The sequence below is a fragment of the Euwallacea similis genome, chromosome 5, assembly GCF_039881205.1.
Source record: "Euwallacea similis isolate ESF13 chromosome 5, ESF131.1, whole genome shotgun sequence".
NCBI classification, from domain to species: Eukaryota; Metazoa; Arthropoda; class Insecta; order Coleoptera; family Curculionidae; genus Euwallacea; species Euwallacea similis.
Genome location: NC_089613.1, coordinates 6,711,239 through 6,730,155, shown reverse-complemented (window position 1 = coordinate 6,730,155; position 18,917 = coordinate 6,711,239). Strand labels below are relative to the sequence as shown.

Here is an 18,917-nt window from a genome sequence, read left to right as displayed (position 1 = left end):
TTATATTATAAAAAAATTAATAATCAAATGAAAACAAAATGTCTTAAAAAATTTCGATAGGGGCTGGAGTGAAAGTGATACATATATCTGTTATTTTTAGTTATTTTTTATATTGATCTTCTCATTAAGTAATTTTTACAGCATACAAAGTATCGTGGAGGAACATTTATTAATAGATGTGTAGACCAAAGAGCATTTGCCGTCGCCACGTTAATAGGTGGCGCACCTCGCGGGGTAAGTTCATAATCAAGGGTATCAAGCCGCATAGGGCGCAATTATCGTATCCCCGGAACAAAAGAAAAACAATCAACAACAACTCGAAAACAGGTAGAGCGGCGGCAGCAAATCGCCGCCACCGTATGCAGGGACACGAATGGGCGGGGCCGGCGACGGTGTCGCCCTCTGGGCCGTCGCTCGCACACGACGTCCTTCGACGCTCCTCGCCGAAGAAGAGGAGAAAATACCGCCCAGGTGCTTCCGAAGGGGGAAAAACGAAAGCCCAACGTGTTGTCAGCATCGGCAAGGCACAGCCGAAAAAAATGGTTTTTGACAGCTCGACCGAACCGACGTCGGTGGTGGTCTGTCGAGGCGAAGCCGCCGCGACGCCGAAAACAAAAGAGTATCAATCGACGGCGGCCCGCCTTCTCGACGAAGTGGGAGCGACCAATAATCTGAAAGTCTACAGGATCCTGCAGCTGCTGAAATATTCCTTCTGTCAAAACAGCGGCTTCTGCTATTAACGCGCGCGATTTTGCCCACCTCGAACGGCGCCGATGAACTCGCGCGAGTGCCCCGAAAAGACGATCATGTGGTGATAGCGGGTGATGTGCCATGAATTGCGGTGATATCAGTGATGATATGGACGACAATTGCACTATGAGGCCGTGTGCGACTGACTTTAGCATTGCCGCCATCATGTCCCGGAACGGACGAGCGAGGGCAAGGTGTCGGGACAGAGATCCGCCGGACAGTGCATCACCAGTAGGTACGTAACCATCGCTTTCTACCTCAAAGGTATCATCAGTTACCTCAAAGAGTCATATCTCAAATTCTCTCTCATTTGTTAATACAATTGATCAGTCTGTCACAGATCTAGTCGATTTAAAATTTTATCAAGGGTTATTTGTGCATACAATTTTCTATACCTCGTTCTACTCGTTTTTTAGTTCCATGCCACCTAAATTTAGCCTTCAATATAACCTTTTTCTGGTGTCCAATCATTTTAATTATTTAAGAATATTCAATATGGTACATTAGTGTTTAATTCAGGAGTATACTTTTTACTGTATAGATAAAGGATTTTCGTATTTACTTAATAGCTTTATTCATTTTGGAGATATATATCACTTAACACGAAGTCTTATAAAATTGAAATTAAGTTCATTTTCTCTGTGACCAGCAAAACTACTTTTTTTAATAGAATAAGCTGTATATTTTCTGCCTCGTAGGCAGATTTTTGTATAAATATTTCTTTATTTTGCTTTGCCAATTTTGGAGTCGCTGCAATCTCAAAATGAGTACCTACTTACTCAAAAATTGACTTTAATAGGACACCCTATATATTTTTTCCTATTTTAAAAAAGAAAGGATAAAAAATTTTTCCTGCACTTTGTTTTGAAATTTATGAAACATCAAAACGAGTGAAGCAAACTTCTTCGTGAGAAAAAATCACTTTTCTGGCAGTTCTCGCGTTAGATGCTCCAGAATCAATTTTAAACCGAAAACTGTATATATGTTTTGAAATTTTGAAAATTTATACATATCCCTATTCTTTTCTTAAATTGTTTTCGAATTTCACACCTTTCAAAATAAACCTTTTCTTGTGGTAAAATCCACTTTATTATCTTTGCGTAATTTTAAAAATAGTATAAGGAATTTATATTAAGTTTGGCAACGGAGATTAATTTTGATAAAATATAACAAACCTTCCTGTCTAAATAACGTGAAAGCGAAACATAATGTTGCCAGATTTATTCTTCTGTGTCCGTTGTCATTCTATACAAGGTTGCTGATGACAATACGCCCCTGATTTTAAATTAAATTCAATTAAAAAAAAACTGTAATTGTCACAAAAAGAGTCTAGTCTCAGAACTTTCTTATTAATTTCGCTATAAATTCTTCAGTATACTGATCTGTTCTCCTGATTATTAAAGCTTTAATAAGGAATTTCAGTTAAGTTTGTCAACACTGACATATAGGAAATTGACAAACGGCAGCCAACCCTTTTTCGAAAAACAAAAGCGAAGCGTAATATTGCCAGATATACTCATTTATTGACATCTTTCTTCCATTCTACCCCTTTTACTGCCTAATTCTTACAATCAGTGCTTTAGCACCAATTTATGACGTTCTATCCCCCTCCCGCACGCCTCTGACTTTCACTTTTTTAACATCCAAAGCAAAATACATTCAACTTGCCATTATAGCCCCGTCCTAATGCATAAACCCAAAACTATAAACATCGATAATTTCCCCTTTGTGCGGGGCATGATTTAAGTTACATTGACCGGGTGCTCACTGATCGTTATACTGAAAGGAATAACAAACATATAATTCAAAATCTCAAATAAAACATATAAACCGCAGTTTACGTTTTAAAAGTTTACTTTACTGGCTCTTGTAAAGGACGTGCGAAAGCTATACGATTCAAACGAAGAGAGGAAATGATTTGTTGATGCATGAAATCTGAGTTTATTTTCAGCAATAACAACTTTAAGGTTTTTATTAGTATCTCTTGATTTCGGGGATTTCACGCAAACATCGTAACATTGCACTTTTTTTCAAATTGACTGCTGCCAAAGTGAATCCAACGTTGCCAGCTTTTCTCAGAGACGTACCAAGAGCAATCACTGTTCACAGATATGTACTTATATCAAACAGTTTTTTTTAAATTTTCCCCAAAACATGAACTCTAAGTCAATTTTCAGCATTAATAACGTTAAAGTTTTTATTAAAATTTCTCGATTTTGGAGATTTCACTCAAACGTTGCAACATTAAGTTTTTTTTTCAACTGACAACCGCCAAATTTAATTCAATGTTGGCAGCTTTTTTCAGGGATTTGCTATTCATCGATATGTACTTATGTCCAACGGTTTGTCCCCATTATTCTATTCTTTTTTGTCATTGGAAGAAAAGGAAGGAAACGTACTACGATAATTACTAAAGATGTTATCGCCCCCTGCATATCAAAGAAGGGGGGGAGGTGCAATTAAACTGGGTGCTCGATTACCCACTACGTTTTGTCTCATTAACTAAATTCGTGTTATTACGAAAAAAGTGGCGGAAACGGAGCGTTTAAATATCACAAAATTGGTCAGAGTTTGTGGGTCGCCCATTAATGTCACAATAAGATCTTTATCACACGGGGGATCATGCGTGTAATGACAATGTAAATTACAACTAATGTCAGAGCAATTATGAAAAGTAAATCCATAAAACAGCCATTTTTGTGGATTGGTGTCAGCAGAGTTAAGGTAAACTGAATCGTCCTGTAAAACAAGAATAAAAAAGGAACAAAAACAGAATGAAAATGAAGAAAAAGTGGGAAAAGGAAAATAAACATAAAACAAACAAACACAAAACAAAACAACGCCTGATACCTTTACGCGCACTTTTTGGCGACAGAAAGCGCTGAATTAAAAAAAAAAAATCCTACCAAGTCAGAGGTATACCTACTAAGCACGATTTTCAGACAAAATTCATCCGATAATTTCTGGCTTCTCTTTCCAGACAAATTCATAGACTCCTCATCTACATCTGTACCTTCTCCTCCTGATCCAGGGAGTTTAAGTTGTGCCTCTATAGCCACGGATCCGGAAAGCGGGAGAGACTCCCCCGTGGACGTTTCTTCCACCTCGGAATCCAGCACTCCCACTCAAGGGGAGACTAGGTAGCCCTATTCAAGGGATGTTGGAAGTTCCGGTATAACTTGAATTGACTTTGCAGGTTACCGGTAAAGAATCCTATGCTCCAAGAAAGATGGACGAGTGAAGATCTGAGGCATGTAACGTGCCACTTGGAAACCAAAGAACTATGGGACAAGTTCAACGATTTGGGAACTGAAATGATCATCACCAAAACTGGAAGGTAAGACTAAGTGCCATAGACCAACGCAACGCGTTTAATTGAGTTTTAATTGCAATTTCGCAACCGCGAAATTGATAAACGCTTGAGAAATCAATTAAATAACTTCAAGTTAATGGTTTGACCTCCCACGAGTTTCTTTAACGACCAGATGATGTTAACAACTATTTTTCGGTAAATTAATACATTACGGTGTCTCATTTGAATATATCGACACCAAACCCAATCGATGCATCTAAATGGGCCCGAATTAAGTTGTTTTAATGGATGTAAAACAGGGGCTTCTTCAGGTAGAAAAAGGGCCTGAAACTTCCATTAAAATGAGCTTTTTTCCTGAGCTTCTTCAGTCTTCAGCGACAATAATTAACAAGAGTGAGATAATTCCCTCATTAAGGGGGCGAATGTTCTCACCATGGAAACGACCTTTTAATTATTAAATTGAATTTAAATTCAAGGGTTGATAATTACCACTTTACTCACTCAAAATTAGCTACTGATAAATTTGCCTCTATCTTCATCTCTAACATAAATAATTTATGTATATCTGCACTTAATGTTTGGAATCCATAATCACTGAGTGTATAAGTATGAGTGGAGTATGGTGGTAATTATCATTAGCGCTAATTACCGCGTGTATATGGCTAATTATGGCAGCGGTAATGCTAAGCTGTTAATTTGGGTTTAGATGGTTGTAAGTTCGATCATTATGATACTGACAAATTGCCAGGATATGGTCGTTGGGAAGGTCATGTAGTTTTAGAGAGAAAAACGCGTTTTTTCCTACTAAAAAGAATAGGAGAATAAAGTGAAAATTGCTAAAATTTTGCTCTCGATTTAAGTCCTTTATATCAAATCCAATATTAGAGACAATGTAAGCCCCTATAGGTGACCGTGCAAGGCTCTGTTCTCTGTAGTGCAAACGCTACAGAAAACAGGGCCTTGCAATTCCAAAAAGAATTTAAAAATAAGAAAATTCAAAAATATAATTTGTGATTCACTTTTGAATTTTATTCGGACAAATTACGCCCTTGAATTCAGCTCATTTGATTCTTAGAAAATGTGAAATCCATTGCTGAAACTCCCCAGCAAATACTATTAAATTTAGAAGTGTACTGAAGACCAATGTTTTCTTTCGCGATAATTTTTCGAAGTTTGTGACTCACTTTAAGATTTATTTTCTTTAGGTACGCCAATGAAATTTTCCAATAATTCCTCACACTTAATGATTGAAAAAAAAACGCTAAAACAATTGTTAAAGTGGAGCAGCTAGTATCATTCAATTTATAAGCACACTCAAGGTCCCCAAAATCGTGACGTCAAAGAGAATATGCCAGAATTTCTCAAAATTGGTGACTCACTTTAGAACTTATAAAGACGATCTATATATATTTATTTTGCTGTCTTGATTCTCAACGTTTTTTTGGAAAATAACAGAAATATATCAAATTAAATTCATTTGATCACTTTTTTAACATTTGAGTTTTGGTTTTGTACCAGTCGATCGAGTGTCGGTCTGATATATGGTATAAAGAACGAAAAATTGATCTGGTGAAATCATAGAAGAACGTGTTCTGTTTATGCATTGGATCTTGAAGAAAAAATTAAGAAGCCGATTTACGTCTTGGTCTCGTCCTCGTACGAATCCACCGAGCTCAGTGACGGTCTTGCGTGTCAGTACTGAAAAAATAAAGCTCTGGTCTCAATGAAGCAATTTTAGACTCTAAATCTTGGTGAGAGGCTCGATCATAAGACCAAGATCGAGGCTCATGTCATCGTCAAAGGTAAATCGTTTTTACATCACAATGCAAAATATTAGAAATATCTGAAAAATCGACTCGGTCTCGAAGTAGAAGTCAAAGTTTTGGGTTTGGGCTTGATCTCGGTCTAGGAATAGAAATTAAAGTCTCAGTTGGAGTCTTGGTCTCGGTCTTGATTTGTACGAGATCGAAGCTCTATTTATAGATTGTTTCGGTTATTTTGCGCATTTGGGGTCTTTTGCATTGCATAATTCGAGTGTTATAACCGAAACTGTAACACTACTGCTTCGTGGAATTTATTTGAAGATAAATGGGCATCGCGGGGCGTCCACCAGGCAACGACATTTAAAACACGACAGGAGCCACGTCACGACATTGACTGAAACGCTGCCATCGCTCAAGATAATGCCCCCCATTCGTCATCCGTGGCTCAAGGGCTCATATTATTTAGCATACCCCGTACACAAAAACGATAAACTGGTTATATTCGTTTTTAATCTGCGACGATCTTGATTAAACGACCAGCTTCCATTTGTTCGACCCTATCGGATTCCTGGCATCTACAGGGTGGTCTCGTCCAATTCCCCTAAAGTCTTCGATAATCGACAGACGGAAAGAAGCGGGTAATTTAGTAACGGGCGTGTGCTACATTATGCAAACAAGGGTTTGTCACATTGCCTGACAAGTTTCATGTCCTGAGGCATTTTCTTTTATTGTGATCCTCTGTGATGGGAAAATCGATGGGCTTTAAGGTGGGGAAGCAGAGCTTCCTTAAGCATGGCGTGATGCATTAAGATTAAAAGCTCCCCAGCCGTCTCGAAGCATACTTCTTCGGGTTTAATTAATAGAGTTGTTTGGTGTCTTCTGAAGCTACCAACACACCAGTTGTCGCGGCCGTAAATCCATTCAATTTTTCCTGCCAGTATGATTTATCATTTCGAATATATGCGCCTATTTTGTTCAAGCTCCTCCATTCCTGCTAATTTAATTCCTGTCATTAAACGAGATCGCAAATCCCGCACTTAGAGCCATTTTTATCGGGGTTATTTATATCGCGCCCCTCCTTTATTAGCTCGCAGTTTCATTTGGCAAAGGAGTGGAGTCATGATTCGATCCACGAGTTCCAGAGAACCGTTGCCTGATTAATTTAAGCACTTCGACACGCCAGCGGACGACTAATTGTGCATTCGATGCTTGTTTGTACTAATTCGATTGCCAGCTTTGAACTATTTCGAGTTGCGCGCATATTAACCGTAATTACTCCGAGCGTTAGTAGAGCTTTCCAAGTTCAAATTTGTTGGACGTCTCTTGCGGCGTGCGCTTAATCCTGCCCTGCCCTCATCTCGCCTTTAAGGTGTTAGCTCTGCAAAGGCTGTCGAATTGCCCTATCGGTCATGTTCATCTCGAGATAATTGTTTGATTTATTGCAAAAGAACTGAAACGTATGTAATAGGTCGCAGCACAGCTGGTGCAGGTATGTTTGATGCACATTCCTAGCATTGTACAGAACAAGATGAAACTGTATACCTATAACTTCTTTTTACAGCATGTTGATTCCATGCAGTGGGTATCAGAGACTAAATTCTTGAATCTTTTTTGAAAACTCGCTTCTATCGAAATTTTTTAATATAATCTTTAATAGAGTGGAAATTCGCATCTAAACAGGACCACCCACACGTTTTCGTCATAAGCCGGTACTTCGGTTTTGGGGTACCAGCAGAGGGGGTCATGTGTCTAAAGGAAGACGAATTGGGGTGCGTAAATGGGACATTTCCCACCGCAAAAACGGGATTCACGGCTCGGATGTTCCAACTTGGCAGTGTCAGTGTTATTAATGGCTGTTTTGATTCATCATTGGGAGGGTGGGTGTTTCAATTTACCACCTGTTTCTACTGAGAGATCATGAAGGCAAAAATTGCGCCATTTGCTGCAAAATCAAGTTTTCTTGTGTCTAATAAATTTAAGCTTTATGGGATTTGGAATCTCGTGCGTTTTATACCTGCCAATCAATTGGAAGTCCCAAAAATGGGAATTAAGTTTTCTCTGATGTTTGATACGCTGAAACTACTTTTTTATATAAAGCACATTTAGTATTATAAAATTTGTTCAATAGGTGTAATAAAGGATTTGAGTAACATACTTCCGGAGCGACTAACTACTACTTCCTAAACTAGTCCAATAAAATGTATCTTTAGCACCAGTGACCTATTGAATCTCATCAATTTGAATCTGAAAAATGCAATTTTCATAAAAAATTCCATTCCTCCACTATTCTACACAAGAAAAGATATCGAAAAGATCTACAGTTGATCAACAATATTTTCATTCATTGCATCCAGGTCTGAACATAACCTATAATCAATCTAAATTCTTGCGAATTTCCGCATTTTCTTGACAAAATAGCGAATGTAAATGTCAGCTAGGGATATGTTAAAACTCCCACGCAACGGCACCATCTGTCGGAACGCGCCACTAACTAATCCTAATACAAACGTGCTCTTCAACCATTTCGAGCGTTTTTTTACGTTTTAGCGTCGATTCCATGGTGAAATCTACGATAATCAATCAATTAATGACGCAAAAGCAATAATGGGCTGATATTTCCATTAGTGAGTGACTGTGCCTTCCGATAAATTCAATTTAAAGGTGGCTGATTGCGTTGAAAGTACTAATTTATTGTTAAGCCGGCCTTAACGGATGGCTGCAATCTTAATTATTGTTTCAATCTCTGCTTTCTCATTTTACACAGTCATCAATTTTCCACATGAGTCAGGCCACGGTGAATTAACGGATTTCTTCGTGTCCAGATGAGACAATCAATGGACTGGAATTTGTACTTCCGATGGCCGTTAAAATGGGGTTCCTAACCCTTTACTCAAATGACATGGCCGGTTTAATATTTCCAGGAAGAAAATAATATTTTTTTTATTAGTTATTTATTTGCGAACGTTTTTCATCTTAAATGAGCCGGAAAATTAACATATGTCACGGTTAATGTAGTTTAGCGCACTTTGGTTAAACGTCCATACAATATTTACCTCACATGTGGTGTTTTTGTTACCAAATGCATTAACAAATCAGTGCTCGAAGGCATAAGCTCAATTTATAATCGGCGAAAATGTTCATATTTTACGCCTACTCGTGTTACGTGTTTTTGACAGTATAAAATGGCGTTTATACTCATGCAGTCGTGCTATGTTTAGATTTCCAACATTGGAGGAAGATTTATAACCATCGAGGCTAAATATGGGGTCGGCAATTGCTTGCTTCAACTTACTTTTTACAAGAACAAAAAATTGTGCAAGAAAAGATGTTGAGAATTCCGGGAAAATTCGTTAAGAATGTACTTTTGATCCTTCACTTTCAAAAATAAAAACGTAATCCGCGTTTTTCAGGAAAAAAATAGTAAAAAAATAAATAATAAATTCTTCATGTTTCGCCCTGGATTTCTGGATATTGAGTTACAAAAAATAAAAAATATATATGTATATGTCCTAATAGTACACATCTGTAATCGATTGGCCTCTTCAGAAAGGAACAAGTTCGGATGATATTTCAAATTTTGGCAAATTTTTAAAGTTCGAATTACTTCAAATCGTCAAATATTTGTCAGTGATGAACGGATGAGAACGAAGAGTTCGAGAAACGGGGTTTCTTTATCGAAAGAAAGTGCTCCTCCGCATTTTTTAAATTAACAGCTTCCAAATCAATGGGCAGATAGGTCGTGGAAATAACTGCCCTCAACACTGGCCCCCGCGCTCACCAGATTTAAATAAATGTGACTTTTTTCTCTGGGGGACTTTAAAAAAATTGTATATTCGATGCCCGTTGAAACTGAGGAAGATTTATAGATGCACCATTAAAAAAAGGTTCATTCAGTTATTGAATAGAGTAGACTTTCATTTTCGGCGAGGGCTGCATTTATCTGTTTGGGAAAGTGGGAACCATCCTGAACAGCATCTTTAGAGTTATTTTTTTACTGTTACTTAAGTGGTGTCGAATAAATAGTCGTGTTTAGATTATATAATAGATATATGAATAAATGGGAAAAATTAATAAAGCCACGTTGTTTAATTTCTTGTTCGCAAAAGTTTCCTAAACCTGGATACTGACAGACTTAATCATCATTTTAGGTATTTGCCCCTGTTGCGGTGAGTAATTAGTTTTTAATCTCGATTTTTAACTCAAAAAGTGTGTTCCCTTTTTGTCATGCAGTGTTGAATTTTATACGGGAGTATTGTGTTTCATATGCTCATTTATCGTCGTGGCCGCGCATATTTAAACAGGCGAGATAAAAATCTGAAGTCCTGAAAGGGCGCCCCGTAGCGTACACCGAGATAATTCGAAAGGGTTATTTTTCCATTTGACGTCTTATATTTCATAGTTGTTTGGAAGTAAACGTTAAAAAAATGATGAAATGCCCCTGCCGGCTACTTATCTAGATAGTCATCTCGGTCGTTAGAGCTAAAAAGCTGAAAATGCGCCTTTTCGAGTCAAAATTGATTAACCACACCTGCGCCTTTGGTCACTACTGAAGCAGCCCCTTTTTCTGGCACATTAAACACTAAGGAAAACTCAATTGCGTTAGCCATTCATTAGCTTAATGGAAATTGAGGAATTATCCCATTAAGACTCCATTTTCGCGTTTTCTAATTTACAGGCTCAGACACTCGTCGGTTACCAGTCAAGTTAGTGTCAAGCCGTCTGAGAGTCTTTTTCCCTGCGACGTGCTACTTCATTTATGAAATCATCAGCCCAGGAAGGCACGAAACAAGATTAGGGCATTTCCATATTTAATGGCAAAAAAGTGACGGAAAAGAAATGGAAAGAATTTTACTTGAGGAAAGATGTATATGTGGTTGTAGTGAATACATCTAATTTCGATTTAAACTGCCGTGGAGTTGTAACTAATGGATTTCCCCTCTTGCCCCTCGGTGGAGCAGGACGGCATAATAAAAGTCAATTAAGCCGAAAGCTCTTAACTCTTTCTTTCCTCGAAAGGAAAGCGTTAATAAGCTGCGATTTTGACGAACTGGCACCGGGACTGTGCTATAATTACGATACGGGAGAGCGGCCGTAATGGATGCGTTCCGTAATAGTTGAAGTGCAACCATTACGGCCCGTTTGCACTGTCACTCGGTCCGCTGCCAGTACATCTCTACGTTTAATTAAAACATACGACCTTCTCCTGCCTCCCTGCAATGCTTCTTTCAATTCTACGATTTCTTTTCCTGATGGAACATAAGGGCTTTTCGGGTCGATCCGGATCTTAACCGCTGTAAATTTCAGAGGTATCGACCGTTCCGATCGGGCGCCTATTTATTAGGTATAACAACATTAACGTTAATAGTTCTGCTCTAAAATTATAAAACCGCGAATTGCAACAATTTGAATTATGAGCCGACCATCTGGATATTCGAGTTCTGTAATCGATTGGACCCGAGGCCGGCGGCCGCTCCGATATACGAAGATAGCGGCACCGAAAAGCCTATAATTTTGTCGCTAATTCGTTTCGGTATCTTGTGGGGATCTTGATAGAAAGAGAGGGCCCAGCTACGTGCAGCCGATTGCAAAAATCGTAAACTGCGCTAAATTGTACAGGGCCGGCTCCTTGGGACGCCACGTGGAGCTCACCAACAACTCAAAACTCACACCTCCTTGAAAAAATAAAAATGTTACCTGTAAATACACCGCAGTTTATAAATCAATTCGGTTCGTCGTTTCAAGTTACTCAATTAAGATCAAGTTACGCTCTGAGTTACTCAAGCAATTCATGTTACGTAATTTAATTTGCGTTACTCAAAACTGTGTTGTCCATTCAGGTCTGTGTTGGTTATTCGAGTCTGATAGAAAGTGAATATATTCAGACAGATTCAGGTTACTCATTGTGTAGAATAATTCAGATTACTCCAGTTAGGTCGTTACTCCAGTAAGGTCATGTTACTTTGACTAATTCGTGTTACATAGTTCAAAATATAAATTGAAAATACTCCGAAGTTTATAAATCAATTCAGTCTGGTCGTTTCAGGTCATTTAAGTAAGGTTAAGTCTTCATGTTTTTCATTTCCTGTCTTAATTCTCACACTCTCATGTAGAATGTGGAGTCCACCCAGCCCTCATAAATTTCTCCTAATGCCAAATTCTTCCTTCATCTTAATCTCTTTCTTCGGAATTTCCCATTCTTTTCTCACTTCCACACATCTTTAAAAGTTTCTTCTTGTTCCAGGCGTATGTTTCCCACGGTACGAGTGTCCTTCACGGGCATCAGACCAGACCAAAGGTACGCGGTACTGCTCGACGTCGTTCCTGTCGATAACAAAAGGTATCGATATGCTTACCACCGCTCCTCATGGTTAGTGGCTGGCAAGGCTGACCCCCCTGCTCCTTGTCGAATCTGCCCCCATCCAGACTCCCCCTACACGGGGGAACAGTTACGCAAGCAGGTGGTCTCTTTTGAGAAGGTTAAGCTAACTAACAACGAGATGGACAAGCACGGACATGTAAAGACTTTTGACTGGTAAAGTGACAAAATGTAGCAACTTAGTAGAACTTGTTTCAGTTGGTACTGAATTCCATGCATAAGTATCAACCGCGCATCCATTTGGTCAAGAGGCTTGAAGGGAGCTCGGGTAGCGTTACTGATCTGGAGAATGAAGAGTACAAGACTTTTATATTCCCGGAAACCATTTTCACTGCAGTGACTGCCTACCAAAATCAACTGGTAAGTTATTATATTTTAAGCGTTGATTAAAGAAGTTGCTGGCAACTTTATCTCTGGAACATTATTTTTCGAAAATTACCTGTAAGCACCTAGATTTTTCTGCGCTTAAGCAAGTCTGAAGGTAGAGATAAATAAGGCCGGAACATAAATAACATTAAGGGGGATGTTTGACATTACCGGCGAGCTCGTTAGTGGCTTCCTAACACATTGATGTTGTGAAATGTGTCATGTTTGTCTCTTTCTCCCTGTCCCGGGGCAATTCGTCACTCGTCGAATCATGTGTCATGCCACACACGCGCTTCATGTGAAACGTCCTGTCTCATTTAAAAACTATTATTTATGTTTGCTTTGGATCTGGAAGAATGCAAGGTAAATTATATCGGGAAAACGAAGAAGAATTCATAACTTGAGCAGCAGCATCAATCTTGCAACACACCCGATAGAGTATATACCCCAAATTAAACAAAAATCTTTTAAAATAAGGATTTGAAAAATTCTGATGACTTTCGCAAGTATTTGAAAAAACTCAAATTTTCGAAAAACGTTTTCATTTCTTCCTCAGTTATTTGACGAGATAATTCAAAATGATGAACACTTTATCTATGCAACAATTCCTGTCCTACTACGTGATATCATCTTTCAAATACGACGCTTCGATTTTCGACTATCATCAATTATCATTTTTCTTATTGCTGCCTTATTGGATTTTCGCATTTTTTAATTCAGCTCTTTTTCTGATTATGATGATATATCATATGTTAAGGTCAGTTCAATGAGGTGTTTCACAGTTTCCCATAAATAATTTAATGGGGATAGATCTGGTGAACGTGCTGGCCAACGTATGTCTCCATTAATACTTTACACTTGGGTGATGAATTTTAAAGTTTTAGAGACATATTTGACTGAAGGCAAAGAAGCAATGAATCTCAACGGAATCTTCTTAATATCTTTCCATTTCTTTCTGCAAAAACATGAAGTCATACTTTTCCGAATAAAAGGAAAATAAAAGGAGTTCAAAGTCGCGTAAAGTAGCAAGGTTGGCCTGCGTCCAAGAAGCCACCGGGCTCTAATTGAGTGATAGTTATTTGGTGCACGGTGTCTTGTTTGTGACAAACTTAATCTGGCGAAGTATAAATATTGTCGCGTCTGCAGGTTCCGACTGAAGTGGAACATGTGTTTGAGAATTTATATGCCGACTTTGTCATTTTCTCATCCTCTTTTTGGGCCATCTTAAAGGCTAAATTTAACGATATCCATCGCAGAAGTATTAACTCTAAAACACAATTCCAGTCCAAGATTTATGGTTGCAGTTCAGATAAACGTGAGCGATCAAGGGAGAATTCGGTAAGTTAAAGGGAAAGGGAATGAAGTATGTGCAGTTTGATCAAAACCGAGGAGATTGGTTTAAAGCCATTTGTCATTACGTTAGTTCCTTGCCTGTAATTATCGATGTCACGCTATAAATTACCGGTATTTCGCTCTCTAAGTATAGAGTAGGTGCCCTTTTTACGGTGCGAACTTAACAACAGCTGAGAGTATCTGATTTAAGGGGGAATGCGTGGCAATTAGTGTGGTTTGAAGATCAACTGACCCCGAGAGAAAATCGGCCAACACCCATAAGTTACGTGTGAGGTAATATTACCCAATATCATCCAACAATACCCAATCTTTACCGGCTGTTATTGCCTTCGACTGTCGAAAGTAACAGCGATAGCATCTACCAGAGTGCTCGGATTGGAAGGACTCGCTAGATTCATTTTAGTTGATTATTCTAATTGGTTTGATTTATTGGTTTTCTATTGCTTATTTTTTCGTTAATCGAACTTTATAATAAACCTGTTTTTGAGACTACATAACCACGTTACAAATGACCCACTAATAAGCCATCTGCTTCTGGCCAATAGGAGGAAATTAATAATTTTTTAAATAAAGTTTTATCGTAATTAAATCTTGAATCGTCCAGTTTTATCGTGGAGTACATATTGTTTCAGTTAAATAAAGAATATAATTAAAAGTTCCGTATTGGAGAAAGCTATATACGGCCAAATGCTGAAAATAATCAGCCAAAATTGTTTCTTTTCCCCACTCAGAAGTTGCAATTTCCTTCAGAGCACTCAGAAATGTCACCAATTAATTTGCTCCAAAATTGTTCTCTTCTACAACGTGCTAACGCCATATTTGAAATCCGACGTTTCGACTTTCGACAACCATTATCAAGCATATTTTTAAGTATTTTTTCCTTATAGGCGCCACATTAAATTTTCACATTTTTAAATTAAGCTTTTTTTCTGATTACAATGATGTATCACATGTCAATGTTAGTTCTAAGACGTCTTTCATACTTCCTCATAAATAATAATCTAATGGGGATAGATCTGGTGAACGTACCGGCCAACGTATGTCTTCATTGTTTGAAATAACTCTACCGGGAAATATTTTAGACTTGAGTGATGAATTCTGAACTGCAGATATTTATTTTTTTTCTGCTAGATCACTGTGTTGTTAGATCCATCTTACATGGGTACATAGTTGTATATATTTTTTTTAAATTGCATGAACCGAAAAATAAAAGCTTTGACGCTGAGTTTATAGAGGACACTAGTTACACGAGAGTTACACCAACGTAAATATGAGAAGAGTAAGAATTTTAATTTACCTGCACTATTACCAGAGGCGGAGTGGCTCTAAAGTTATCCATACTAACTACCTGCAAGATCAAATAAATATTTCAAATATATTAAATTTTAACTAAAAATATTTTCTTCTACCTAAACTGACTGGCAATACATATGTATCAACAAATAAGAATATTTTCAATTAGAATTCTGAATTTCGCTGCTCAAAAACAGAGGCGGAGTGAACTAAATTCACCTTCTTATTTGTCTTATAATTTGGGTTTGTTATTATTGGTGGCTATAAGATTTTGCGTGTGTAACTCTTTATTTCGCAGATTGTTGGATCACTTAAGGTGTGCTTAAAGGTATACTGAGAATTTTTCATGTATTCCCTAGGAAGTAAAAAAGATACTATTTCCGGAGCTGATCGCAAAGAGGATGGTCCTCAGGGAGGACCTATCCAAGCCGGTAAAACTTGAATCTGCCCCTCTGTTAAAACAGATAATAGTATGCTCCGCCTCTGGGATCTTCGTAACAATCCCAGAAAGGGGCTGTTAAACAAACACGACGAGTTCACGCTGAGGATCACCCGGGGTGGGCCAATTATCCGTTCACGGGGAGTGACAGCAGCCGATTGGAATGCCACAAGAGATGGCTCACCGGGTGCCCATGCCCAGTCTCACCTGGTGATGCATGGCATTCACCTTACTTTTACTACTACAGGCTTATTTTCCCTGATTTTATCGCTTTCGAGTGGGCCTTCGACTATGAAAGCAAAGAAAGACGCTACACTAAAAGTATATTTTTTGTATGACCAAATATAAAGTTATATTAGTGGGGAAGGGGTGGGTAGGTTCCTGTGTTTTCGGTGGTTGTAAAAGCCCTGAAGAAATATTATGAACCTGGACTAAATACCTGGACCATCTCCAGTGGTAAGCTGTGGTTGTATCTGTGTGTATTCAGATCGATCTTCAAAAGGATTTCCATATGTCATTAGTATGTATTGGTCAACCTTAAAAACTGTATAATTAAATAATTATACTCATAATAGATGTAGATAATGGAAGATACCATCATCCACATAACGTACATCGACTGCATGAATTTCGGAAAAGGGGCAATTAATTGATAGTAGTGTAGGATCACTCTGTCACTGATTGTTAAACGGTCAAATTTATATTAAAATTCGCTTAATTTCTTGACAAAAATTGTTTTTATTTAAGATGTAGGTGACATAAATTTGGTGTATCACCCCCTTTGGTTTTTCATCAGCAATTTTGAATTTTAAAATATTAATAGCTAGTTCAGAGACGGCGCTACCATCCTTTCATTATCAAATCAGTGGCGCAGCAAATTTTCTCCCGGATTTTTCCCCACAAAGGGTTCTTCCTTTTTTCTCACCATGTGCGATACCTCGGAAATCCTAATTATATACCTCCGCACATAGACGTTTTAATAATTTTTCGGCCGTCATCAAACAAAAGCAGTTAGTCGTCTATGTTTAGATGCCGATACACCATTAGTCACCCGAAAATACTCCTCGGGAACTCATCATTTCGTCAACACCTCGTTCGCGCCCGACTATTTTCTATTTCGAAAACGATGCCGGCGATAATGGGTGGTCGACACTGATTACCCTGCATCGGATAACAATACATTTTGCAGCTCGTCAATGACACTGTACCCGATGGGTGGCAATCCAAATTGGAAATTTGCCAAACAAATGCGCATTCTTCATCAAATGGCGAAGGAAGGTTCACGGGCTTTGCGCTTGGAGACTAAGGCGCATTCGCCATGTTGGCAACATTTTTGAGGCTTTTAGAGTTAAATTGCTTGGGCTAATTAATTACTGAATTAACATTCTTTCTTCTGTGAGCGCTTAGGACGCGTTTATAAATTAGGTTATTTGACTTTATAATTTTGTTTCAGATAACGAAACTGAAGATTGACAGCAACCCATTTGCCAAAGGTTTCAGAGATTCATCTCGGCTGACGGAATTCGAGAGGTATGCATCTGGATGAAATTCCTTTTGTATATGGTAAATCGTCGAGATGGATTTTGACGGGCGATCTTAATTCGTTCCTTTGTGCCCGGCCACCACAATAACGGCCTAAATGAATTTTAATGGCCCCCCATTTCACCTCGTTCGATTTATGGTAATCGGCCAGATCGCTCTCGACGATAAGCCCTTCTGCATCAAACCAAATAAACAACTATAGGTAATTTTGCTCAGTTTCCCTTGTAGAGAAACCATGGAATCCATGCTTGCCGAGCAGCACTACTTCCGCTCCCCTCTGCGGCCCTTTGTGGATTTGGATACCCACAATAATAACCTTTCCTTAGAAGAAAAGGCAATTCTGGCGGCTAGATCTCAGTTGTTTCTGAGGGCAGCTGCTGCCGCCGCTGGCCCTTATGCCCCTCTCATGGGCGGCTTGTATGGGGCGGGAGCGTCGCAGAGCCCCACAGTGAACCCCGTGGTATTATGGAACCAATGGGCGGGACTAGGGCCCTCTTTATTGGCCGCTCAGCACCAGCACCAACTGGCGGTAGCTGCAGCTAGTACTTCGCAGCTGCAAAGCCCTATGGCGCCTTTAGCTAGGCCTCTGGCGCAGCATCGCTTTAGCCCGTATGCAGCCCCTATGAGGGCTAGCCCGGATTCGAATCTCAGGGAGGAGGCAGGTAGCCCTGGAAGCCCTTCTTCGGGGGTGTAAATTCAAGATATAGACTAATTTTGGTTATAAGGACACTATTCCTGATGCGTAAACTCTAGTACATAAGCAAATGTGATTGTGATATATCGTATTTAACTTAAGTAATTGCCGGTTATTTTCCTAAAATCGAGTGCAAATGATGAGCTTCAGGGTCATAAGTCATAGAGATCTTTTTTAAGGTTTTTGGGTTCAAATTCACCAGGAAGGAATTATTTTTCTTTACCCGTTTTTGTAATACCTAATTCACAGGGTTTCTCACAAAATTAGTACTTAGGTATTTTGAGTTTTGTACATAATTAAGTTTTAATTTATTTATTAGTGTAATTAGGACATTTTTAGCTGAAATGAAGAATCGGCGGGCGATAAGTAGACTTTATAGTCGGTTATTCTTGTAAATATCACCTTGTTTCGCAATGTTACATGTACGACATAAAAAAGTAAATATTACCTCGCTTTATTTTTTAATGTGGTTTATTTGAATTTATTTCCCTCCTCTCTTTCCCCTTATCTAAAATCGATCTAAAATTAGCTTATTGAAGCCCAAATAAGCAGTGAAGACTAATTTGTATAATTCAAAAAAAACTTTTTATTACTCTTTACCCAAACTACTTTGCATTTATTTCAAGTAAATCATCGATATCGCTCGCTACTACTTATCATGAAATAAAAAAATAGTATAATTCTGTTCCAAAAATCATAGGAAATAAATATTGGCGTGCAGCTAAATTGCTGGCCAAATCAGTGGCAGGAATTGTCGTGCTGACCTGATTCTGATTTTTTTTAATTTCCAAGTAACCTGGACATACCTGATCATAACTTTTCGGTAAATTCGACCTCTTCTTCTATGATCTGAAGCTTGATTCGGTTCGATTTGAAAGAGACTTTTCGGAAATTTCCGACTTACTCAGAATAAATGGAAGTCTCACGTGGCGTTCTTAGATGGCGTTGCTGATCGTTTAAAAGATGACCAGTGCTTCTATTGCCCTTTTCTTCACATACATAGTTTGTGGTGCATCTCCGGCACAGGT

General features: G+C 38.5%; 2 protein-coding genes across 4 annotated transcripts in view; both read left to right on the top strand.

Annotated features, from left to right (window-relative positions):
• Snx21 (Sorting nexin 21) overlaps nucleotides 1–18,917 on the top strand; it is a 75,543-nt gene that overhangs the window by 39,999 nt on the left and 16,627 nt on the right. The window lies entirely within an intron of this gene.
• Nucleotides 533–18,354, top strand: LOC136409014 (T-box transcription factor TBX20-like). 3 transcript variants are annotated; one of them, XM_066390285.1, is made up of 7 exons: nucleotides 533–985; nucleotides 3,731–3,890; nucleotides 3,947–4,087; nucleotides 12,068–12,341; nucleotides 12,389–12,562; nucleotides 17,107–17,183; nucleotides 17,412–18,354. In XM_066390285.1, the coding sequence occupies exons 1-7, from the start codon at nucleotides 832–834 to the stop codon at nucleotides 17,887–17,889; spliced, it is 1,458 nt and encodes a 485-aa protein (XP_066246382.1). In that variant the 5' UTR covers nucleotides 533–831; the 3' UTR covers nucleotides 17,890–18,354. The 3 variants fall into 3 exon arrangements, with proteins under 3 accessions (XP_066246382.1, XP_066246384.1, XP_066246383.1); XM_066390287.1 differs by having other exon boundaries at nucleotides 534–985; nucleotides 12,401–12,562; nucleotides 17,424–18,354; XM_066390286.1 differs by having other exon boundaries at nucleotides 534–985; nucleotides 12,401–12,562.